The 25,918-nt window shown below is 53.8% G+C and overlaps 1 protein-coding gene across 1 annotated transcript; it reads right to left on the bottom strand.

Annotated features, from left to right (window-relative positions):
- Positions 1-459: 459 nt before the first annotated feature.
- On the bottom strand, positions 460-6,766 carry En2 (engrailed homeobox 2). The gene is made up of 2 exons (XM_006994539.4): positions 5,830-6,766; positions 460-2,509 (listed from the first exon to the last, which is right to left on the bottom strand). Exons 1-2 carry the CDS (start codon positions 6,494-6,496, stop codon positions 2,193-2,195), a joined length of 984 nt encoding a protein of 327 aa, XP_006994601.1. The 5' UTR covers positions 6,497-6,766; the 3' UTR covers positions 460-2,192.
- Between the last annotated feature and the right edge of the window lie 19,152 nt (positions 6,767-25,918).

The following is a 25,918-nucleotide window of genomic DNA, read 5'->3' as shown; positions in this document are numbered from 1 at the left end:
AGCCAGCCACTCCAGAGCACTGCCCCCCCACCCCCCACCCCCGCCCCTCTGAATCAAGCAGGAGATGTCCTTTGCTTTGGGGGTTGGAGGTAGGGGAAACAGAAGTAGCATTTATCTCCTGGACAAGTTCTTCCACCCAGCCAGCAGTGAGCGCCTGCATCCAGCATGCATCCAGTGGGGAGGGGTGGGGAAACCTGTTAGATTTTCCATACTGGAGAAACTCCAGTGAGTGGAAGCAGCATACTTTGACTCATTCCTTCAGGAGACTAATGGGGACGGAAATTATTTCCTCTGTTCTGTGTTTACATGCTAGATATTCCAAGGCCAGTATTTAAAAGAAACGATCTCCTCTTGTTTCAAGATTAGGTGCAGCACCTGGACGTGGGGGAGACTGCCTCAGAGTGGTTCCTGAGCTCAGACAGAAGCATGGAAAAAGTCCACCTTCCACTGCCAACATTTTATAATAAAGAGTCGTTTCTTTTTATTTAATGTAACTTTCAAGAATTTAAACACACAAAAAATGCACGGGTGGGAATGTTCACAATTTTGATAACCACAGTTGTGAGTAGGGAACATTCATCCATTTCTCATAAGATTATAAATATTTGATACTGTAAAATGCACATCTTATAAACTTAAAAAAGGACAGATTTGCTTCCTGCTAAAAGGCATGTCGTTTCACCAATTCTCAAGCAGCAAATGGTTGTTCACAGACTTTTAAATTACAACTTTTGTTTTTATAGCTTCCTTTTCAGAAGGTTGGCACTAATATGTACAAAGTGAAAGTATTGGCGCAGTGAAATAAAGAGGTTTAAGGCAAAGAGAGAAATCCACCGTCAGTCCTCAGCAGGCAGCTTGACTCCCAGCTCAGCCGAGAACACCCCTGGGCCACTGTGCTGGCCCCAGGTGGGCATTTGGACACCTTTTCCCATACACTAAACAGAAGACAGTGTGGAGTTATATATAATGTGTTTGCTTATATATATATATGTACTTGGTGAGGGATATATTGAATATATTTAATTTACACAGTACCACACCTTCAAAAAATAAAATGTATATTTTCTTTAAAAAAAAAAACAACAAAAGACAAAAAGTGATAAGAAATGATTATTTACACACTTCCTCTAGATTCAGGAGGGTTCCGAGTTCCTTTGAGAGTCAAGGTAGCTGCAAGCTCCAGAACCCCAGCTTCACGCAGGCCTGGGGTGTGCGTGCACATGCATACACGAGTATGTACACATACATGTATTCACCACTCAAAAACAAGTGAGAAAGAAAAAGGGAGGAAAAAGGAAAGGAAGACATACCAACTCGCTCTGCCAGGCCCTGGAGCTGATCTCGGTAGGGCTTTTGGGTCACGGCTAGCTGTCCGCGCAGCAGCGAAGCCTTCGAGCCTTCAGATCACAGTTCCCCTTCTTCCTAGACCCCAAGCGCTACCCACAGTGTTCAAGGTGGAAGAGTTGGTGCTGGCAGGTGGCTACGGGGCTGTGGCAGGACAGGGGTCAGCGACACAGATGCAGACAAACGGTGGTGGCCAGCGCCGGCCTCTGAGGTGGTTGGGAGGAGAGGCGGTAGGAGGCAGCATGGAGAGGTGCCTGGAGAGCTGTGGGCCTGCGCGGACTTCCCCGGACCCCAGCCAAAAAACTGTGTCCTCTCTCCCCACGGAAGCCCAGAGCTCTCCATCCCCAGGCTGGCCCTTCCTACAGCGCTCCCAAGCCAGCACGAAGCAAGCGGCAGAGCCCACAGACCAAATAGGAGCTATTTATTCGGTTCACAGTCCTGTGAAATGCAGCAATAAAAATCTTTGGACTTTAGCAAGTTGTTTTAATTTTTTTCTTTCGAAAAAAAAAAAAAGTGTCCGATGGAGCTTAAGGGATTAAAAAAGAAAAAAGAAAAAGAAAAAGCTGAAACCCTAAACAGCCCCCTTTGCAGAGAGAATAATAATAACATAAAATTAGCATAACCTCTTAAACACAAAAAAAAACTCAAAAATATTTTATAGTCAGATATTTTGGATTTTACACCACCTGTAAATTATATGTACATAGATTGTTGTAGAACCATAGCTAATACACGGGATTTTCACAGATAATGCTGGTATAATCTTTATACACTGGCCCTTTGTTCACGGTTTTTAAATTATTGCATTGTTTCGCGCGGCCCTGGACCGCCCGCCCTGCTGGCTCGCCCTACTCGCTGTCCGACTTGCCCTCCTTGGCTGTGGTGGAGTGGTTGTACAGGCCCTGGGCCATGAGGTGCACTGCCAGAGTGTTCTTGTTGCCTGTGGCTTTCTTGATTTTGGCCCGCTTGTTCTGGAACCAGATCTTGATCTGAGACTCGTTGAGGCTGAGCTCCTGCGCCAGGCTCTGGCGCCGCTGCTCGGTCAGGTACCTGTTGGTCTGAAACTCCGCCTTGAGCCTCTGCAGCTGCTCGGCGGTGAAGGCCGTGCGGGGCCGCTTGTCCTCTTTGTTCGGGTTCTTCTTCTTTGGTTTTCGGGACCTGGGACCTGTAGGAGAGAGGGCAGAGATTACTGGCTGCTGGAGCCTACCTGCTTACCCGCAGCCCTGGCAGACAGACAGACAGACAGACAGACAGACACACACACACACACACACACACACACACACACACACACACCCGCACCCAAGCTTGAGAGGTTCCAGAGACTCCAGAGGAAAATTACTCGCCCAAGGCCACACAAGGCTGAACAGTGTGGGTTGTGAATGTGTGTGTGTGTGTGTGTGTGTGGTAAACTTGAGGCTGGGCATGCTCCCACTGTCCGGAAGGAAAGTGGGGTGTGGGGGTGGGGGCGGGAATGGAAATGAAATGGATTGGCAGATTTAGCTAAAAGGCCTATGGCAAACTAGGGGGTCCTAATAAACGATAACTGAAGAAGGAATGCCCAACTAAAAACTTTCTGGCCTTGTTTGTTAGCGTTTGCTTTTCTCTCCTCTCTTCCCAAGGCTGTCCCAGCCAGGAGGATGGGGTAGTTCAGAGGAGAAAGGAGATGGGGTGAGATTGAAGAGGAGGGTAGGCTAGTCAGTCAGGCGTGGGGTGGGGGTTCTGTCCCCTTCCCTCCATAACCTCCAAAGGGGCGCCAAAGGCAGCGAGGTTCACAAAGAGAGTTCAGGGCCGAGCCCTCACCGGAGCCCCCTCTTGTGTGGCCTGATGAGCCCAAGTTCACTGTTTCCCTGAAGGGCTCTAATGGAGCACCACATCCTTTCCTGAGCCTCTGGCATCCCCCCTTCAGTCCTTCCACTGAGGACAGGACCCTGGTTCCCCGGCCAGGGGCTGACCAGGGAGGTTTGTCCCTCTGGCTGCCCACCCCAGGCCCGAGGCTGCTTCAGCAGAAACAGGCCACTCTACTGACCTTGAGGAAGAACATATAGTGACCCTTTCTACAGCTTCCTCACGAAGGGTCTCACTACTGGTCCCAACCCTTTTCCCTGTGGAGTGGCCGGGTTTGAGGCCAGTGTGGTGGGTGGTAAGGTCCCAGGACCTAGGCACCCGAGGGAAATGCTGAAGTGTTAAGAGTGTTGGGATAGAGGGTTCTCTTTGTCGGGATCAGAAGGTTCACAGGGTGCAGGAAAGGCCAGCAGGCCACCGGCTAGAAGCAGAGACTTTCTTTCTTCCTCTATGCAAGGAGCATGAATCAACTTTCGAGGCGCTCTGCCGTCCCTTCACGGAGGCCCCTTCCGCTGGAAGCGGAAGAGGTTGGAAAGGGCCGGACCCTCCCCCCTTCAGGGCCAGGGACTGAATGTTCTGCCCTGCGCTGCGGGGGTGGCGAAGGGAACCGACTGCGTAGTACATCCACCCGCTATCCAGAGTGGTGCCCATGCAGGCGTCAGGGGCAGCCGGCAGAGTCAGGGCCGGTGAGGACTCCCTCACTACCAGCCAAGTGGGATCTGGCTGCTCTCGTCACAGGGCAGACCCAAAAGGGTCTGTGAGCACCAGAGGAGATCCAGGGCGGTGCAGATCCAACTCCTGGTGTTTGGGGGGTGTATCCATGGTCACACACACCTGCCATGCTACACAGTCACCTTTGCATCCATGCTGAGGGCAAGGGAGCAGGGCTCGGCGCCCTTGGACCTGGCTTTTACCCGGTCAGTGAGCCTTCTAGGGCCATGGACGGACCCTGGGACCCTCAAAGATACTAGGACAGGAGGCTGAACATGGAAGAGGCCTGGCCTACTCAGCCCTGACCTCCCACTTCTGGAGCGGATCTCAGACTCTCCTCGTTCCCTCCCCGGGAAGAACCAGATCTCTGTGTTCCAGCCTCCTCCACCCCGAGGTTCGTGTTCTATAACGCACACTCCAGTCTCTGATAATTCTTATTTCAGAGAAAGAACGTCTCCTTAAGACCGTACTTTCGGTTCCTCTTCCTGTGAATTCTCTTTTAAAAGGCAAACTCTTAGGGGACTCAGGGAAACAAAGTCAAACCTCAGCAAGTACCTTCTGCCCCTGCTTTCTTTCTTAAACGCCCAGGAAAGAAATATTACTTACAGGGAAGGGGGTTCGTTAAGCCTAGGAAAACTGCGAGACGAGCCACGCGGGCCATGCTGCAGGATCCGCGGGCCGCCAGGGCTTGGCGCGGCCGGGACTCGCGCGCTGTCGCCGCACAAAGCCGACCGCGACTCAAGGCCAGTCGGCTTTGTGAGCCTATATGTTAATTAAATATTAACAAAGGAGGGAGGCGAGAACAATGGAGCAAATTTCAGGTCTAGCAGCAAAAATTTGGATTTCATCAGAAACACACAGGATGCTGCAAGAAGGCAGTCGAGAGCGCCCCAGTCTTGCTAGGTACATAGGTAAAGGACACCCGTAAAACAACTGGGGAGGGGGGAGGTCAGCGGGGCCTCTCTCAGCTCCTGGACAAATAAAACCCATTGCTAATGGCGCGTCTAATCGCAGACCCGCATCTAATGTAGCTGGTGGTTTCTATGAGGTCTTAAAAATTGTAACTGAATGAAGAAAATATGTCCCAAACCTCCTCTCCCCCACCCCCTGGAAGCTACCTCTTTCTCACTCTAGGCAGCACCATAAAAGCCTTGAAGCTTCCTTTCTACTAGGGGGATGGAGGCCCTGGGATGGCTGCACCTTCTCCGAGCTGCCTACTGGCAGGATGCTGTGATGCTACTACGTGGTTCGCCAAATAAAGTGACAAAGGAGAAACACGTCTCAGTCTTCACCACTTCCCTGAAGCCCTTCCTCTGCTCCTCCGCAGTGGTCACCCTAGGCCAAGAGTGGAGAAGAAGAGCACCCAGCCTGGGAATAACAGGCTCTGGGAGGGACTCTGGACCTGAGGGTGGCAGAGAGTTTCCGGGTTCCAGACTTTGCGGGGGACGGGGGCGGGGGGGGGGACCGACTCAGTGCTCATTTCCTGAGGACCTTCCAGCTACCCCCATTCCCACTAAAGAACTGCGGTGGGGCAGGGCGTTAAGGGCATCGAGAAGATATCCACAAAAGGGGAAAAGAGGGAGAGAGAGAGAGAGAGAGAGAGAGAGAGAGAGAGAGAGAGAGAGAGAGAGAGAGAGAGAGAGAGAGAGAGAGAGAGAGAGAGAGAGAGAGAGAGAGAGAGAGAGAGAGAGAGAGAGAGAATGAATCTTAAGTCTGTATCCCTGGAACCAGTCCTGCTTCCAACTGCCTGGCCGCTGCTCTGTCCAGCATTGGCGAGACAGGGCCGCTGTCGGTGAGGAGTGTGCGCCTTTGTGTGTGTTCAGGAGAAAATGTGATTCTTTCCCTGTGTGCAAGTTCTCCGGGAAGAGCCCTCCCCAGTCTCGCGGGTCTCCCTTCAGCGGGCTGGGACCCCCGGTCCCCCGGGCTCACCTGAAGAAGGCCGGTCAGAGTAGCGCGTGCAATAGACCCAAGCCGGCCAGAGCATGGGCTGCGCGCCCAGGGTGGCACTGGCTTGAGAGCTGTCCGAGTCGGAGCTCACCGACAGGTCACCGCCGCCTAAGCCTCGGGCCTTGAGCGCCCCATCCAAGGAACCCCCAGGGTCGCCGGGTTTTTTAGCACCGCCGTGCAGCGAAAGTGTCTTGGAGCCGCCTTCTCCGTCAGCCGCAGAGTCGCCGCCGCCGGCGGAGAGCGGCCCTCCGGCGCTGGGTGCGCACGCTGGGTTCGGCCGGGATTCCCTGGCGCCGGACCCCAGGAGCTGTTCGGCTCCGCCTGCGCCGCCGCCGCCGCCACCCTCTGTACCGCCAGCGCCGCCTTCGCCGCCTCTCGCTCCGCCCGCACCGGCACAGCACGTCCCCGTGTCCTTTCGGCGGCCGAACTCAGGCCGCAGAATGTTATCGATGAAAAAGTTGGTGATGCGGTGCGGATGCTGGTGGTTGCCTGGCACCTGCAGGACCGCGGGTAGCATCAGAGCCCGCCGGCGGCCGGTGTCCGAATCGCCAGGGCTGCTACCGCCACCGGAGCCGCCGCCAGGGCTGGATTCCGGCTGCCTCTGCGCCTCCGCCGCCGCCTCGCTGGGCTTGGAATCATTCTCCTCCATGCTTCCCAGAAAATCCCAAACCACCTTGCCACCGGCCCTCCTCCAAAAGCAACCTCCGGCCGGCCCGCGCGCGGCACACACCGACACCCGCGAGCCCCCACCCAGCGGAGTCCTCCAAAGCCGCGAGCGGTGGCCGCGGCCAGGGCTGGAGTCCTACAGGTCGCCGGGCGTGCTCCGAGCCGAGCCACGTTCGGATCCACGAAGTGCGTTAGCAAATAACCAGAGTCTCCCGCCTGGCCAGGACGCGGGGAGATTCAAAGGAGGTAGGTCCGGGTCTCGGCGACGCACCCGCCTTTAGACGGTCACCGCACTCCAGCGGGGACCTGGGACGTCTGCCCAGCTCCGCGCTCCTCTCGGTGGCCAGCAGCCTCGGGCTCCGCCGCCGCCGCCGCCTCGGCCACCGCGGGCCAGAGCTGCACGCATGCAGGCAGCGCGCTCCCCGCGCTCAGCGCCGCCAGGGCCCGCCCGGGCCGCCACCGCTCGGCCGTCGCCGCCCGCCTGTCCCGGCCGGCCCTCGAGGCTGCGGGGCGCGAGCGCTCAGCGCGCCCGCCGCCGCCAACACGCACATGGAGGCCCGCGGGCCCGCGCTGCGCTCCGCCCGCCCCGGGGCTCCCCGCGCCAGGCCGCCGCCCCGCTGCGGGCCGGGGCGCCCCACGGGCGAGCGGCTGCGCCCCCGCTGAGCCCCGCGCAGTCCCGCGGCCAGAGCCGCATGGGTGAGGGGCGGGAGGCCGGGCGGGACTGGGCCTCCCGCGCTCCCTCCCGGTCTGCGCGCCCTCGCCGCCTCGGCTTCCGCGCGGGCTCGGGAAAATTTTCAGGCCACTTAGCGCAACCTGAGACACTTTCACTCTGGATTTTTGTTCTTATTTTTAACAGAGCCCCCTCGAGTGACGTCGCGGGCCGGTCTCCTGGACACGTGCCTCGGGCCAATGGCCGCCGCGCCGCGCATCCACGTGACCCGCCGGCGGCAGCTTGGTGACAGGAACCGCCTGCCGCCCCTCCCCCGCCGCCGCCTCCCCTCCCCCCCCTTAAAGCGGCCGCGCTCAGGGCTCCGGGCGCGGGAGCCGGTAACCTAGCCAGATCCGGCGCTCTGCTCGTTAGTACTTCTCCGGTCTCCTCCCGGCTCGGAAAACTGCGGAACCTTGTGACAGTGTCGCCAGGTCACTGCTCTGCCTAAGTGGACAGGCGCTGGAAGACCGTTATTTTTAACATTCCTATATTGTTTACGGTGGGGAGAGATCCCACAATTCCTTGCACAAAAATGCATAAATAAGATTAAATGAGCTACCAAGATACAAAGGGAGGTTTGTAACCCGCTTTCCTTGCTGGTGGAGGGGAAAATTGTCACTTACATTTGACTTTCGTTATCCAGCAGCATCCAGTCCTAATCGGCAGGCGAGAACGCGGGGTGCTCCTCCTACAGACGCCTGCTCTCAGCATGCATGCCTGTGCCTGCGAGGGAGGCGCGTGCATACGGAAGGATTCCACCCGTGGACAGCGGCGCCTCGGCAACTCAAACATAGAGTTTTATCTACGCGAGCACAATGTAGGGCTCGGTTTAAGGAAGGAAGGAATAAAGGAACGATTTGAGAAGGGCTGTAACACAGTCTTCTATCTGAAACAGGAGTGATGACTGCTTAGACCAATCTTCAAAACCATCCGCAGCCGAAGTGTTCCCGAATGCAGCTGTGCTGGCAGTTTGGCACAACACACACACACACACACACACACACACACACACACACACACACACACCGTCATTAGAACTCTCCAACGCCTACACTGAGCTACCAGGCCACCCATCTCTTTATCTTTGTCTTAAAACATTTAAGCTGGTTTTGCAGGAAAGCAAGGCTAATTTGAAAGAATGGGGATGCTGTGACAGGGTGGGGGCCCCAATTTGTTTTCCCCTTCTCTTGTCTTTATTCCCCCTCTAAACTTCTCCCCAGTTGCTGACAGAACGGCCCTTCTCTATTCTCTTCCTCCCACCTCCCCCAGGGTCCTTCCAGTTTGCCTTTCTCTCCCCACCAAACATACTGGTTACCATAGGCTCGCCTGTCCATTAAAAAAAAAAAGCATTTTAATGGAAATTTATTAACTTTGAGAAACACCCAGAAGGGCAGCTGAGAGGGCACAGGAGTGCTGGAATAATAATAAAAGTCCTCACACAGCCTGGGATCAGAGCGGAGGGAGGCCCCAGACTTGCCTTGCTGGGTGACTGGCCCCAGGCTGCTGCTGCTCAGACACTCTGCCTGGTGGGCCACCACACCTGAACTCAGGTGGCACCTGCAAGGAGCTGCCAGGTCCTGGTGAAGGGCAAGGATAATGGCCAGCAGCACCCAGGCGTGGAGGCCTGCCAGCTTCTCCGGACTTAGGGCACACCTTGCTGGCGGTTGTGTCTGGACTTGGACTCACACTCAGCCATGACCTCCTTGTGCACATTGTCCACCTGGCAGGCTTCACCCGAGGCAGTGATTCCCAAAGGCTGCTCCAGGGAATGTTAGCACACAGAGACAACTCCCACCAGTTCTCACACTTGGTCTGGGTAGGTGCTAAAGACAGACAGGGTGTCTAAGTGGAGAAGCCACTCGGCACTCAGGGGGAAGGGTGTGTCTCCTCCTGTCTCTGTTTTTCTCGTTTGAAGGCATCCTCACTAATGTTGTTGTTTTTGTTTTTGTTTTTGTTTTGTTTTTTTGAGATAGGGTTTCTCTGTATAACTGTCCTAGCTGTCCTGAAACTCTCGCTATAGACCCAGGCTGGCCTTGAACTCACAGAGATCCACCTGCTTTTGCCTCTGGAGTACTGGGATTAAAGGCATGTGCCACCACCAGCAGCCTCACCAAAATTTTTGACTAGGAAAATACCTGTTGGGTCCTTCCTAGTGAGAGACAGAGCAGGGCAGAGAAAGAGAATGGAGAAACCTTATCGTCTACCTGCCTCCATGAACATGGGACCAGTGAGCGGAGATGAACAAAACCATTTTATGACTTGGGGACTTGAGCTACCACCAGCCAGTGAATGAACGCTCTGATTTCTTCTTGTCTCCTAAACTAGACGACATATGGACTGCTAGAGCTCAGACATTCCTGCACCAAGTCCGTTTTCCTACCTGTCCCATGAAAACAGGCCCTCATCTGGTGTATTTTCTAATTTCTTGGGAGCCTCGGATAGATTGCTCTAGCATTAGATAAGCCAAAGGCGCTGCACTTTGTACTCTTTTTCCTTGCCCTGGACTCAAATTGAACATAAACCCTCAGAACAGCCTTGCCTCCAGGACCTAGGCTGTTCCTGGGTCTGGATCTCCCAGAGCAAGCCCAGCTAAGCCAAGAACAGAGGCGAGTTCTCAGGGTGCTCCCAGGAAGGGAGGGGCTGAAGGTAGAAGGCGGAACTGTGAAGAAAGGATAGAGGAACCCCCAAACAAATACCGAGGTGTTTATGGAGCTACCCCAAATGAAAACTCTAGGAAAGAGTTACCCTTAAGAACCGGCTCCAAGCAAAGGGCCGGGACCCTTTCCAATGGGCGAAGCTGAGGTGAAGGTACTTCAAGCCATAGTACCTTGGGGTTGGGGAAATTCCAAGTGTCACAAATAGCGATCCGGCTTTCAAGAGGCTTCTAGTGTGTTTTGGGGGTTCAGTCTGGCCTTTTACGCCTTCTGGGATAGGGGTGGCGGTGCTTTTGCGGGGTGCCTTGAAGGACACGTTTCCAGATCTGCTCTACCCTGAGTCTGAGATGCGGAGACGCTAGCGCCCTAGCTTCTTCGGCTCAGCCAGTGCGCTGCGCGGGCTCTTCTCGGCTTTCAGCGCCCCACGTCCGCAGACCTCCGTGCTCCATTAGAGGAACCAGCAGCGGCCATCTGTCCCTCTTGGAGCGTTTCTGGCCGTTGCGGCCTCGGAACACCGTTTCCTTTCAGCATGTACCAGGGACCAACAGCGGGCCCGCAAAGCACCCGCTTACATGGAACTCGGCTCGGTGTGTCCAAGGCTAGCGGACAAAGAGAGGCCTCCGAGGGCACAAAGGGGAAAGCGGCGTCCACACAGCGTACTTAGTAACTCTGAAGCGGATTGCAATCGAAAGCAGCTGCCGCAGATGCTGGAGCCTGGCTGCGCGTCCAGCAGTAGCAGGCTTTTTGTTTTGTTGTGGTTTGTTGTCCCCTTTCTGGAGACGGAACCCCGAGAAGGTAGCTTTCTCGGCCCATCCTGCACTGCCCTCGCTGCTCTAGGTGGTGCGGGAACTGCCGGAAATAACGAAAGCAGCGAGTGCGAGGTCTTCGTCGGTCGCTCGGTGGAGCAGCTCCAGAGAGAGACTTCTCCGTCCTAGCAAAATCAGGCCTGGTCAGCCCCGCACCCTGGCGGGAGTCGAGGCCCACACCCCGGGCTTTGGATGCTGGGCAGAAATGCCTCCACCCGGGAGGCAAGCAGCTCTAGGCTCCTGATGCTGTCGTTGGGACCCGCCTTCAAACAAAGGCTAAAAGCAATGGATGGTGGGGAGGGCAGGGCAGCGGACACGGAGATCGAGGTCTCCTGTGTGTGCTCACCTGAGAGAGAAGGACAGGCCTGCAGACCTGTGACCCAACTTAGACTGGAGCCAGGAAGACCTCCAGACAACCCCAGAAAGGAAGAGATTAAACTGCATAGGGACAGCCCTGGAAAGGGGGCTGGGGCCACTAAGGCCAAAATGTGCTAGACTCTTAGTCTTTGTTGTGTCTCGGATTTGGGGAGCAGCCTGTAGGGCTAGTAGAGCCGGGTTTGTGTGTTGGAGCCTGCACAGGCCCCGGCTCCTGAGCCTGGCACAGCGCTTCCCTTTCAGCCCGCTAGACTACGTACACCACAATCATTTGGGAAGCGGCTTGGCTTAACCAAGGTTCCTTGGGTGCCATAGAAGGAGGGGGTGAAGCGTTCACTGGAGAGACACAGGAAGAGAGTCTGGGGGAGCCAGAAGGATGTACTAGGTGGGCAGACTTCCAAGCCTAAGTGGAGGGATGCAGAGACCACTTTTTACAAGCGTCTCCTGAAAACTGCTTCCTGGAGGATCTCCAAATTGCCTTACTGGTGCTGGCACACCCTTCCGGCGGCCACCACGCAGGCTTCCTTGGGTTTATGTTCTCCACCAGGACCCTTGCTTCCTCCTTGGCACACCTGATTTCCTCGCATTGCCTATAGCTGCCCCCTTTCTGGCCGGCTTGGCCACCCTGCTGCACTGCTAGTCTTCATCCTGGCCCACATGTGGAACTGGGGAAGGCCAAGCCGTGCCCACTGCTCTGAAAGGGAACACTGAAGTCAAACAGACTTGGCCGCCACAGAACAGGGCTCTGGTCGGATCTACCACACCAGTCACTGTAGAGGTACAGACCATTTCTTGAGGTGTTGGGAAGCCCAAGGATGGGGACAAAACGTCTTCCGAATGGCATCCAGGAAGAAAGTGGCGCCAAGACTAGAAAGTGCACCCTTGAGCTCGGTTTTCCAGGTGGCCCTCTGGGTCCAGCCAACCAAGCACTCCCAAACTAGAAGGAATGGAATATGAGGTTATGAGGTTTGAGAAAAACGAACACACTCTACAGTCTCATTCTTTGCATAGGTGCTGGGTATCCACCACCTTCCTCTTAGTTTTAGGAGGGAAAAGCAAGAAGTTCAAGAGAGAATCATAGGTAGACTCACCTCACAGAACCTGCTCTTCTGGCCCCTGCGAGTGTCACAGAAAGGTGGCATTCTGAATTCTCTTGGAAATACTGAGATGCTAGACTGTAAGTACTACCTACATCTGTTTGGATGCTAACTAACCCCATTGGGAGAAGATGATGCCCAAACATTATCCCCTTTCCTAAAAGGAACATCACTGGATTGCACTCACCTTGCATGGACTTGGTTAACTTGAGGGAGAGGGATTTTTAAACCAATAAATTAAAATAATAGAAGTAATTAATTTTCACTCTATCAAACATAAAGATGTGACTAATCTGTGCATTTAACTCAGAATTCTTTTACATTTGTTAAGCCGTTGCCTAATTCCTCTGAGACCAGCAAAGTTGATCATTTCTTTAGTGTACTTTTTATTGACCTGTATACATCCTTAGATGTGCAGTGTGTGTGTGTGTGTGTGTGTGTGTGTGTGTGTGTGTGTGTGTGTGTGTGTAGGGGGTAGTCTCTGTGTCCAGGCAATGTTATCTTCAGAAGCAAACGCTATCAAAGCGTGGCGACCTTTTTCAAGCACAAAGCCTCAATCATGACCTTCATGGACTCACTCAAATGGGCTCTACTGTCCCACCTCTAGTCCCCAGAGTTTGCCAAGGCCCAGCCTACCCTAGCCAGATGTCCCATCTCATGGCCAGCAGGGATGGGGCGCCACTGTGTGCCTCTCAGTAAGCCCACCTCTCCATTTACTCCCATCTCAGCACCCCTGGCCCCAAAGAAAGCAAAACCCAGAAAAGATGCCTGTTCTCTCTAGAAGTCTCTCTGTGTTGTGATAATTTTATTTTGGGGGTGTTTCTGGATTTTGTGTGTCTCTCATCAGTTAATCCCATAAGACAAACAGCCTCTCCGAAGAAGGCAAAGGTGAGCAACTCAACACCGTTTGGAGAATTAACACGGCCTGGAGAAGGAAATGGGATATGCCAAGGATATCCCGCGTTTGTAGCTAATGCCCTCACATTCCTGAGGATTTTCACTCCCCCATCCATCAGGAGCAAGAAATGCGGACTGTTCTAATTAGCTGCCCATTTTCAGTTCGTAGTCTGCGCGGCCGGGGCTGACCTTGGACGCTTTGCGCCGCCTCTGGGTTGCAGGTGTTGGGCGCCGCGCCTGGGGGAGGGGTTCCCTCTAACCCCTTTCGGGCCTGGACCCAAAAATGTTGGGTCCCAAAACACAGTAATGCGTTCTGTAGACAAAGCACAGGTTTCTTAAACAAAGGTCTCACGCTGGGCGACCCTCAGAGCTTTCAGCCTTCTACTGTGAACAAGTTCAGCAGAGCCGCGGCAAAGCAGCCCTGAAGGCTGCGGCCTGAAAACCGAGCGCTGTCTCTTTTGGTTGGGAACTTCATTCTGGGCTTTCTCGGGGATCTGAGGCCAGAACGGATTTGAGGTAAAGGCACCCCCAAACGCGAGTGTAGGCCGGGGTCCGGGAACAGCCTAATTGCAGGCTTGTAAACCCTTCTGCTCCAGGAAGATTTTCCTTTTCGTATTGGAAACTTCTAGAAAACACAAAACCAGGAGACAAGGGGAGGGGGGGGGCGAGTGATCCTGCTGCTAGGAGAGCTCCCTCTCTGGGGAACCAGGTACTTGCAATCCTCGGAAGTGATGGTGGAACCCCGGCACTGGCTTACCCTGGCTCTTGGCTTGAGGGACAGATGCGTTCCCCGGCACCCGCAGCGGTCCTGTCTACCTGCCAGAGCGGGAGGAGAAGGGCCCCGCGCTCCCCACCTCCCTGTGGAATGACCCAGAACTGCAGAGTGGAGCGCGCGGTTCCTTTGCTCAGCCGAGAGCCAGATCACCCGGGCTAGCGGCTGTACGCCGCCGAGTTCAGCTCGGTGAGCTCGTCCCGCGAGTGCGCGCGTCAGCAGGAGCTGGCTGTGTGTTGCTAGGGTGGGTGGCGGTGCGTGTGGGTCGATGGGTGGGTAGAGCGTCTCTTCACTCGGGAAGGAGCCAGTGATCCAGCCTCTCCTTCCCAAATTAGCAGTCTCTCTGGAGCACAGCTGCTCTTTCCGGTCTCCTAATTCCACTCACCTCCCCCCACCCCTCCGCTTTACCAGGTTGATTAGGGGAATCCCTTCGCCAGAGCTTTTAGTGTCAGATTCCCAGGGCGACATTGAGTAAGTTTCCTCCAAGAGTGGAGAAAATCAAATCCTTGTGGCTATCTGCCACCCACTCATCTGCTCCGGCAGCAACTTCCTGGGCAAGCAGTTTGGGAGTGATTCCTAGTGACTTCACGTACGCACCAAGATGCCCAAAGAGGGAGCTCTGGGATGGGTAAGGAGGTCTACACTTGCCTCTCCTGGCTTAAAACAAGGCGCTAGGGCCGCGCTCTTGCCTTCCAGGGAGGAGGAGCTCCAGGCAGGCTACAGCCCGGAGCTAGGCAGTCAGAACTAAGGACTAAGACACTACTTGGCCCCAGAGCTTTTCCTCCGAGGCAAAAGCCAGTTCCCCGCACCCCCTCCTCCCCACCCCCGCCCCCCGCCCCCATCTCGTGCCTCGAAAGGCTTACTGGAAACGAAGGACGCGACAGGAATGAGGCCCCCTCCCCTGAGCCCACCACCCCAGGCACATCGACGGACGGCTAGGCGCGGATTTGTGAATGAACCGCTGAGCTCTTCCCAGCTCACAGATCAGAGGGTTGTGCTCGCCCCACCGACGTGGTCCAATGAGCGTCTGCAATAAGTGCTTAGCCACAAAGCTAGGGCTACCGCGGGTGGACTCCGCCGCCGCCGTGCTGCTCAGCGCTGCGCAGGGCGGGACAGCCGCGGAGGGGGCCCCGGCAAAGACTGCAACTTCAAAGCCTGTTGTCAGAGCTCTGTGAAAGGGTGGCCCTCCAGGGTGGCGCGGTCAGCAATAGCACTGCCCCACCCACCCAAAACTAGAAGGCTCTCCCAACAGGGACCTTGGTAACACAGCTCCTGCGGACACCACCCACCCACCCCGCGCGCGTCTGTGAGTTCTTTGCGAGACCCTGGGCAAAGGCTTACAGCCTGAGACCTGATCTAGCTGCTTCCGAACGACGGTCTCCGCCCTGAATAGCCCTGTCTTTCAAGGCCCTCGCTGCCAACTCGCACCCTTTAAAATTAACGTCATCGATTGCCTCCCTGGTGTCCTCGTACTGGAGGAGGGGACGAAAGGAGCGGACACCCACAACCGCCCTCCCCACCTCATTTTCACCAGAACCCCCCCCCCTTTTAGAAAGAGGAATTGATCCGCAGATATCGATCTGCACACGCGCAAGTGCGCAAGGGCTTTCTCTCTCTGGCCAGTTGGGTCTCAGTGGCCTCTGGGTCTCACACCCGAGAAGAAATGCCTCCCTCAGTCATTGCCTCCTGAGCACTCTGACGTGCAAACTTTAAGTCTGTATGCTGTTTTCCTAGAGAAACCTGGAGAAGGGGAAGGGCAGGAGAGGGGGCGCAGTGGGGAGGAGGGAGAGGTCAGAGGTTAGGGGAGATTACGGATCGGCGCCCCTTCTCATCCTCAGTAGCCCAGAGGGAAAATCACTGTAGCAAAAGATCCGGACACCTCGTTAAAAAGCTTTTGTTTGGGGGGAAGGCCTGCCATCCAATGAAGACCCAAGATAAAGTCTAAATGGCTAAACATCTGGCTGGGTGGGATGGCGAAGAGGCACCTAACCGGAAAGAAGGCATGGACAAGGACACCCATAGGGGCAGAACCCTTGGATCCATCAGACAAGATCAGTTCCAGCTCCACTAGCAGAAGAATACCCATTCTATCCAGGGGCGAGCTACCAGGCCTAGTTAGGGCTTTCCTGGGCAGGGAGACAGAAGGCTGGAGTCTGGCTATGCCCCGCCCACTCAACCAGGGTCCTCACCTTAAATTCTCTCAGCGGGCTGACTCATCCTCACTCACTTCTCCAGCCACAGGAGTGGTTCAGATGCTGTGCAGCCAAGGGAAAGTCCAAACATGCAACTCTGATGTTCTCTCCTGAACTTGACCACTTTCCCCAAAACCTACTCCTGCCATCGGTCAAGAAGGGGCGGGGTCTTGAGCTCCCACCAAATGGCTGCCCACCCACCTCTCTGAAATGAGGCTTCAACGTGGAGCTGTCTCCCGAGACTCCCTAGTGGGCTTTGAGTCCCATTGCCCAGCCACCAGTGGCCGGTCCTAGTCTTATCCACTCACCCAACTGCTCTGGCACACTTTTACCTCGGCCCTGGAGGCCTGAGGCTCCACCCCTGGAGGCCTGAGGCTCCACCCCCTGCCTCCTTCCGTAGGCAGCCTGATCTGACCTTGCCAGTCTTGGGCCACCCAGCTACTCCCTAGCTGCGTGGGCATGGGCGGGGGAGTTAGAGGGTGAAGGCGAGGTGTGAGGGTTGTCCTTCAATCACAGCTTTCCTGATACACTAGAACATTCTCCCTTTGGATCCTCGGACACAAACTGGCCTAGAGAGACCATGACAGCTGTCCTGGTCAAGGTACAAGCAAGTTGTAGCTTGATTACTGTCAGGCTCACCTTTGAAGATGAACTTCAGGAGGTGGGGTGTGGCTGGTGTGTAGCAGCAGGGTGCCAGCACACCCAAGCCTCTTGGTTTCTTTACACCCTTAAAAGTTAATAAAGATCTGAAAGCACATTTGCTTATTTACAACCTATCTATCGATATTTATTTACTGTGTTAGAAATCGCAATGTTTAAAATACACTAGTGAAGCTATTTGTTTTCAGTGACAATAAGATAGACTACATAGTATGTTTTGATGAATATTTGTTTTAATCCCCCAAATAATAGAAGATCAGTCCTAAGAATGAAGAGAAATTTTTTTTGTTGTTGTTTTTGATCACTTCTTTAAGAACTGGCTTAACAGAAGATGGTAGGATTCCTACCGCTGCTTGTACAACTCATATTTTTGGTTCACACACAGGGAGAAACCCTAGTGCATGTGTAGCTCACAAGGGAAGGCATATTTCACTGGCCAGGTCAAATAACTGTGGGCTTTCTGGGATATCACATCAAACTTCAACAAACGGCAAACAGCCTCCTTCTTCACCTTTTTCTCCTCTCCGGCTTCCCTTCTCCTCCCTGTCCTCTCCTTTCTCTTTCTTCCCCCCCTCTCCACTTTTTACAGTACTAAGGGGTTGAACCTGTGGCCTTACACACGCTAGGCAAGTGTTCTATTCCCAAACCCTCTTTTTACTTCTTGTTTTGAGACAGAATCAAATTTGCCCAGATTGACCTTGATTGGCCATCCTCCTGCCTCAGCTTTCCAAGTAGCTGGAGTGACATCTTTGAGCCATTGGAACTGGATATGGCTTGCTCGTTGCTCCAGGACTCCCAGACTTCTCTTGGACGCTGCGTGGCTCTTTTGTGACGGTGGCACATGTATCATACTGTGTTGGACACTCCAGCACTCCTCGACATGGCCACTGTGTTTCTGCACACAGTGTGTTCCGACAGGATTTCCATGGGAGATTCCCCACTTCTTCTTCCTTGTTTTCAAGGGCTGAGATTGACAAAATAATATTCAAGGACATTTTTTTTTCTTTTTTTTAAAAAACCATGGTCATCTATGTAATCTTGGCTATCCTGCAACTCACGGTACAGTTCAAGCCAGCCTTCAGCTCGGGCTCCATCCTTCTCCCCATGTCTCCCAAATTGTGGGATTATGAATGTGAGCCACTGTGTCTGGACCCAATGGAATTCCCGTGTGTGTGTGTGTGTGTGTGTGTGTGTGTGTGTGTGTGTGTGTGTACCTGTGTGATCATGTGAAGGCCAGAGGTTGAGGCCACATATTTTCCTCCATTGCTGTCTACTTTATTCATTTATTTATTGGAAAAGAATGTTAACATGTAATGAGTCTCCCTGTGTGGTTCCAAACCACCAGGACACAGGCATTCCTAACACCTTTTGTCTCCTCAGCTCTTCTGCTGCAGAATTTGACTTTCATGATGACAAGCTTTCCAGTCTCCAGAGCTTTGCAGTAACCCAGCTGCACCACATCAATGATAGGAATAGCTCTGTCTCACTTTGGGCAGCCATTCCCCATGTCTGCTACTGAGCAGTGTCCACAGTTGATCCAGGATGATTATTTGGGCTGAGGTTCCTGGTTTTTTTTTTTTAGTGGGAACTCCCCCAAAGTCACTTGGATGATATCATTATTTAGCTAACATGAGAGGAAGACAAACACGAGGTCCTCAGGGGCACAAAGCAGCTAACTCCCCCAAAATGCTTTAAGAAGGGAAGGAAGGCATTTCTCAGTTCCCTGGATGATTAGAAACCCTAAGGTAGACCCTGGGTCACTGGGAAGGATTCTTACCAGAGTGATGGCTCTGCTGGGTGGGCAGTTCTCCACAGGGTGGGCTGAAGGACATGGGTGACTGGACTGCAGCTCTCTGCAGTGGGGCTTTTGGAATGTGTTGGCAGCGTGGAGGAGCTGAGCTAGGGTCACATTCAGAGCACAGGCTGAAGTGATGATGAAGGAGAAGGTTCCGGGGCGAGACAAAGACTAAGTTGGAAGATGACAGGCTGGGGAGACACTCGGTGGGAAATGTGCTTTCTGCTCAAGCATAAGGACTTGAGTTCTGATGCCTTGTACCCACATAAACACTGAGCTGGGTAGGACACATTTCTTGGGTCAAGGGAAGGGGGGAACAGGAGAATCGAGGGGCTTGCTGGCCAGCTAGTCTAGCTCAAACAGTAAGCTCCAGGTTCAGTGAGAGACACTGTCTCAAAAAATGTGGTCGAGAGCAATAGAAGACAGCTGATGTTGACCTCTGGACTCTGTACACCCTGGAGGGCACACTGATGTATACAGACACACACAGACAAACACACAGACAGACACACACACACACATACACACACTTGGACAGAGGAAGTTTGTTGTGGGAAATTTGTTTACACTGTGTGAAGATGCATTGTTGTGATTGGTTTAATAAAAAGCTGACCAACCAGTGGCTAGGCAGGAGAGGTGAGGTGGGACTTCCGGGCAGAGAGAGGAACTCAGGGTTAGAATCTGGTGCAGCAGCAGACACCAGCGAGACACTGAGGAAGTCAGATGTACAGAATGGAAGAGAGGTAAAAAAGCCACATGGTAGAACACAGATCAGTAGAAACTGGTTAATTTGAGTTATAAGAGCTAGTTGGGAACAAGCCTAAACTAAAGGCCAAGCTTTCATAATTAATGATAAGTCTCTGTGTCATTATTTGGGGGCTGTGGGCAGAAAAGAAAGTACAACTATAGAAGTTACTTGCTGGAGGAGGCCAGGTGGTCTGTCTATCATGTTCTCTGCTGTTCCCGTCTGTGTTTACATTATGTTGAGCATAAATGACAGTCAGGTTCAGGACCACTATACTTTTCACCCCAGTCAAACTGTAGAGAATGCGATGGTTTGAATGAGAATGGCCCTCATAGGCTCATACATTTGAATATTCCTTGGTCCCCAGTTGGTGGAACTATATGAGCAGGATTAGGAGGTGTGGCTTTATTGGAGGAGGTGTGTCACTGGGGTGGGCTTTGAGGTTTCAGAAGCCCATGCTGGGCCCAGTCTTTCTCTCTCTCCTGCTACCTACAGATCAGGATGTAAGCTCTTGGCTCCTGCTCCAGCACCATGCCTGTCTGTTGGCTTCCATGTTCCCTGCCATGATGATCATGGACTGACCCTCTGAAACTGTAAGCCAGGCCCTAATTGAATGCTTCCTCCTATAAGCCACCCCATCATGGTGTCTCATCACAGCAGTAGAACAGTAACTGAGGCAGAGAGGCTGGGGCAGAGGCAGCGCGATCTGTAGACTGCTGAGCAGGCCATGGGAGTGTCACTGTAGGAATGACAAGAAAGCACAGCTAGATACGGATATGGCAGAGTCCAGGAGCACAGGAAAGAATGAAAACCCCTTTTGGCCAAGCGAGGGAAGATTTGAAGGCCTGTCTGTAGGTCATGCAGAGGGCTGCATCTGGCTTCACCTTGTGCAAAAGAAGGGCATGTCAGCTAGTGGCCCTGAAGAGTCAGACAGGGAGGACTTGGCTCTTGGAACTGAGCTAAAGGAGTGCAGGAGAAAGGGATCACATGGTCAGGGTAGGAAATCACTCCACTGAGAGGCCGATGTCATCAGGAGCTGAAGCTCCTCCAGCAGACCTCGGGGACAGAGCCACATGTCCCTCTGAGCCTTCTGAGCTGCCCTGCCTCCTCAGTCAGATTCAGTTCCTGACATCCATGACTCCTCTCCCTGAGAGCCCCTGAGGACCTCAAGGAACTGAGTTCTCACTTCTAGCACCAGAGCAGCAGAGGCTAAGAGGACAGGACTCAAGAGTCAAGACCATGTCACTCACCTCTAGGTCAGACCCCAGCAAGTCTGGTGCTGGCTCTGAGCATGTCCAGTGCTAGCTTCTGGTGTAGAGTCTCTAGTTTCCTCTCAGGTAGAAGCTGCTGGCCATGTCCTCTGGACTGAAGGGTCTTACCCATCCATAATGTCTACCTTATTCTCCATCTATCTGGATCCAACCCCTGTATCAACTGATCTACACTGCTCCCCATCACTTCACCTTTAAGTGGAAGCTCTAATAAAGGTCCTGTCTTTCCCCTCTGAAGGGCAGGCTGTGTCTCTGCACCCTGGCCCTCACATGTCCCCTCTGTCATACCACATATGATCCAGCCACCAGCTATTTTATTCAGGGTACTTATCCTAAGAAAATGAAGTCACCACACCAAGGAGACCTGCCACACCATTCAGAATGACCCAGATTGGGGACCAGCCTTGGCACCAGTTAAGGGAGGGATGGATGGAGAGATGTGGAATGGATACATGATAGAGTATTACTCAGCCATAAAGAAGAATGAAATCCTGCCATCTGCAGCAAAATGGATGGAACTTGAGGATGGTGTGTGAGATAAAATGAGCCAGACACAGACTAGCTCCATACATGGCCTCTTGATGTAGAAACTAAGGAAAAGCCAACCTCAGCACAGAGTAATGATGAGGAGAGATTGGGAGGGAAGAAAGCTGGATACTGGTTTCATTAATGCATGGGGTACACATGTAGAAGTGACACCCCAAATTGCATTAATTTGTACAATTAGAAACATGGGTAAAATGTAAAATAATGGCTGTGGGTGGGGGGGGCAGGTGAGCAGGCAGGTGGGGGCAGGTGAGGAGGCAGGTGAGGGCAGATGAGGAGGCAGGTGGGGCAGGTGAGGAGGCAGGTGGGGGCAGGTGAGGAGGCAGGTGGGGGTAGGTGAGGAGGCAGGTGGGGGCAGGTGAGGAGGCAGGTGGGGGCAGGTGAGGAGGCAGGTGGGGGTAGGTGAGGAGGCAGGTGGAGGCAGGTGGGGGTAGGTGAGGAGGCAGGTGGAGGCAGGTGAGGAGGCAGGTGAGGAGGCAGGTGGGGGCAGGTGAGGAGGCAGGTGGGGGCAGGTGAGGAGGCAGGTGAGGAGGCAGGTGGGGGCAGATGAGGAGGCAGGTGGGGGCAGGTGAGCAGGCAGGTGGGGGCAGGTGAGGAGGCAGGTGGGGGCAGGTGGGGCAGGTGAGGAGGCAGGTGGGGGCAGATGAGGAGGCAGGTGGGGGCAGGTGAGCAGGCAGGTGGGGGCAGGTGAGGAGGCAGGTGGGGGCAGGTGAGGAGGCAGGTGGGGGTAGGTGAGGAGGCAGGTGAGGAGGCAGGTGGGGACAGATGAGGAGGCAGGTGGGGGCAGGTGAGGAGGCAGGTGGGGGCAGGTGAGCAGGCAGGTGAGGAGGCAGGTGGGGGCAGGTGAGCAGGCAGGTGAGGACAGGTGAGGAGGCAGGTGGGGGCAGGTGAGCAGGCAGGTGGGGGCAGGTGAGGAGGCAGGTGGGGCAGGTGAGGAGGCAGGTGGGGGCAGGTGAGCAGGCAGGTGGGGCAGGTGAGGAGGCAGGTGGGGGCAGGTGAGCAGGCAGGTGGGGGCAGGTGAGCAGGCAGGTGGGGGCAGGTAGGAAGGTAGGAAGGAGGCAGTTAGGATGCAGAGGTAAGTGCAGGGGTTGGACGCAGTAGGGCCACCCCATTATGCTGGGAGCCTGAGGCTTAGGAGGCTCCAATCTGTGGGTACCTCCTGACACACTTCAGCTCAGAACTGTCTGTATTCTGGGGTGGGGTCTGTCCAGGCTGACCCTGGGGATATATTTGTCATTGGGTTCTCTGATGCCCACTGTGGGAACAAGTGACCCAAGGTCTCTTCTTTCAGCTTCCTTGTTTAAAGACAAATGTCAGGAGCAAGCACCCAGGTGGGCCAGAGGTTTAGTGGACAGCTGTGAAGTGTTTCCTCCTCTCTGCAGTCCAGCCCTCCCCTGCCCAGCTCTGTCCTCCTGGTATACCACTTCACAGCCTGTCTGCCCACTGACCCCTGAACTCCAGTCAGGCCGGCCTCACATCTTGCTCCTGAGTCAGATCCTCTCAGTGCCTGTTAGGCCAGAAGGGCAGATCGGCAAGTAGCAGGCACAAGGCACTCTTCCCTGTCAATCCCAAAGGCCCTTCTGTGTAAGGTGACAGTCACAGGTTCAGAGACTGGGGAGTGGGCATTGTTACTGGAGGTCATTATTCTGTCTACAGAGCATGTCTGTGGGTCGGTAGGGGCATAGCAGGAATGTTCAGAGCATGCCTTGTCCTGGGGCCAGCTCAGGGCCTGTGAGTACAGTACAGCTCATGCTGATACCTCTGACCCTCGGAGGGATTCTTGCTAGGTGTAGGGAGGCGATCAGACAGAGAGTCATTCTGAAAGCTACCTGTTATTCACTGAAGTACCATCGCACCCCGAGTGCTGGGTATACCCAAAGAATCCACATTTTTTCCAAGTCCCTTGTGTAATGCTGTGCACACGAAGATCTGGCCATGGCTGTTCTGGGTGGAAACAGCTGTTGGAGCTTGAGGGCTGAAGACCTTCCCGAGCCTGGGGACTCTGTGTACCTGTCTCTCCACCCTTGCCTGTGGCTTCAGGAGGAGGACAGTCTTCTGACTTTGCCCACGGTGACCTGGCAGGTAGACCTGCATTCAGGTTGGTGGTAACTGCTGGAGGAGGGGAGTTCCTTCCTGGCTTAGGACAGGAGCAGAAGGGATGTGTGACCAGCTAGGGCTTCAGACTGTCTCCCTTAGTGCTCCGAAGGGGCCAACCTGACTCCTGCTCAGAAATGCTGTGTCTCCTGCTGGGCTTGCTAATGTTAGACCAGAGGTATAGAGAGGAGAGCACCAGGCTGGGGACCAGAGGGGAGCCAGACACCCACTCATCATTAAATAGCTAGCAGCCCTGAGCAAGTCCCAGTACCTCCTGGGCCCTCAGATGGAAGGGCTGTGGTGGGACTCCCAGGGGTGATCCTGATGGGATCGCTCATGCTCAGTGGTCAGGCGGAGGGGACATTTTCTAGGCTAATTGAGCTTTGCCCCCAATTCCCCCTCTCCAAGAAAGAGACGCCTTATTATTCGATTATTAGAACATGCTTTAAATAGTATCTCCCTTCTCTTCCTCACCCATCAAGCGTGGGGGCGGGGGTCTCCACGGGGAAGATGTTGCCCTGGGGAACAGGCTCCCACTCTACATCTGAGAAGAGGTGTCAGTAGAGGAGCTGGTCTCCCCACCAGGGATGGAACCTGTTCCCATTTCATTTCCACGTGGGGGCGATTCTCAGGCTGTGACAATTAAAAAGAAGGAAAACCCATTTGCATTTTTCCTGGGTGTAATGACCTTCCAAACCAACGTTCCTTCGTCTCATTTAAAACAGTGGCGTGCACGGTAGCATGAATAATTCAACGGCCTGGAGTTCTCCCACGCACGGGGGTTAAAAACCTTATTTTTGACCTAGTTCTCAAGTTGAGTCGGTTCATGTAATCTCATATCCACATGGCTTCCATTCTTCAAGTTATATTCTGTTCTACTCAAAGATCTCATATCCTAAGTAAACTGAGAGTCAAGGTTTAGAGACATAAATTGGTGAAGCAGAGACTTAATTTGTTTTACGTAACCCGAAGCCTTAAACTTAATTAATTTTCCGTTTGGGGCACAGAGGCACCTACTGGTTCTATGTGATATGGTTATAACCAACGTAGTAATAATATACAGACAATGAGAGGAATGGACAGACCCCGGGGTCCTGACCGCCTCAGAGGAATCTCAAAGCTGTGGCTCTGATTTAGGGCGGGGACTTGGGTGGTCAGAATGGAGAGCTATGGGTAAACAGTCAGACAGGATTAGGACTGGGATTCCTACCAGGAAGTCCGACAGGACACACAGCAGGATGATCTTCTCCATGCAGAAGGCCCATGTGTCCCATTCTCCATGGAGGACTCCGTGAAGGTGGCACCATCCTGGCCAGAGCCTAAAGGAGTCAAAGCAGAATTTCTGGGCCGGGGCCGAAGAGTTATATTTTAAATGTATTTCCCACACAATTCTTAGCCAGTCAGAATTGGCTTCCTGCTTAGCAGCCGTATGTTAGGAAGCAGGGCAGCTGCAGATGTTGTGGTGGTGACACACTGGAGGGAGAGGCCTGGTGGATGGGTTGGACATGACCGACTCCATTGTGAAGCAGAGCATCTCTGATGACCTGCATGAACCCCTCATAAGACGCGGATTGTAAACGCTCCATCATGGAAGAAGAGGAGGCTCTAGAGGCTCGTGGGATTCTCAAGAGGCCCTGGGACTCCATTTGCCATGACAGGAGAGGCGGGGCTTCTCAGAGCTGCCTTTGAATTACCTATTAAGCTCTTGTAAGTAGCCTTGGTTTGTCCATCAAGCTGGACTTGAACAGTGTAAGTAAAATGCAAAAAACTCTGGGTTGGGTGTCCCAGGTTTCAGCAGCAAAATGTCAGTAAATTGATGGCTGAAACTGCAAGGAGACAGTTCAGCCCTAGAGGGTGAGGTATCCCGGCCACCTCCAGGTACTTAGAACAAGAGCTCTGCCCCGAAGGTGTCCTGGACACCTGGAGCTGTTTAGCACAGTTCTGATGGCTGGGACTGCAAAGAAACAGCCCAATCTTGGAAAGGAAAATTTTCTGACTTCTCGGAGAGTCAGGCCTGGAACTGCATCAGCAAGGAAGGGTATCCTGACTCTCTGGGAAAGTCAAGGTATCCTGACTCTTAGGGAAAGTCAGGATATACCTGGTGTGATGGGGGATGGTCTCCCCACAGGACACAGCAATCCTGCTCCTCTCCTGGAGAGCCACTTTCTCCGGCTCAGTGTTACCAGCTCTCTCTTGCTCAGTCCACTATGGATGTCCTAGCAAGGTTCTTCTGTTCAGCTCCCCCTTGCTCAGTCCACTATGGGACGTCCCAGCAAGGTTCTTCTGTGCACCAGTGAATGAGGGTCTTCACTCAAAACTCTTTTGAGAAAGAGGTTTATTTGGGAAGGAGTCCAGGAGAGTAGCTGCCTCTACCAGGGTGGAGAGAAAAGCTCACAACTGACCACACAGGGTGGTTTATATAGGATGTGTAGGGGGCGGAGTCAACTGTGATTGGTTAGTTTATTTTCTGCCCAGGGATTGACCAATTTTGTGAGCAAGGGGCAGAGATGGCCCTGATTTCAGGGCCAAACTGTGTTTCTTACACTGGCCTTTCTTGGCTTTTTGACACTACCTCTAAGGCCAGGGCACATTTTTTTTTTCACTGACTCTGATTCTAGGGGCCAAGAGTGTTATTTTGGTACTAGTTTCAGAGTCAGGGCATATTTCCTGGGTTCTGGGTTTGGGGATAAAGTGCTCATTTCTCTGGCTCAGGTCCCAAACAAAGGCTGTGTTTCTTTCCCTGGTCCTGGGCCCTAGGGCCAGGATTCTGCTGTCCTGCTCTGTGATTGGTT

Source organism: Peromyscus maniculatus, chromosome 3 (assembly GCF_049852395.1).
Source record: "Peromyscus maniculatus bairdii isolate BWxNUB_F1_BW_parent chromosome 3, HU_Pman_BW_mat_3.1, whole genome shotgun sequence".
NCBI lineage: Eukaryota > Metazoa > Chordata > Mammalia > Rodentia > Cricetidae > Peromyscus > Peromyscus maniculatus.
Note: the sequence above shows the minus strand (reverse complement) of the source record. Positions and strands in the feature narration are given on the sequence as shown.

Bases quoted from the DNA above. Each gene is read 5' to 3' on its own strand.
- En2 (XM_006994539.4), bottom strand. From the start codon at position 6,496: ATGGAGGAGAATGATTCCAAGCCCAGCGAGGCGGCGGCGGAGGCGCAG. The intron at 2,510-5,829 runs GTGAGCCCGGGG...TCTCTCCTACAG, and splicing joins CTCTGACCGGCCTTCTTCAG to GTCCCAGGTCCCGAAAACCA.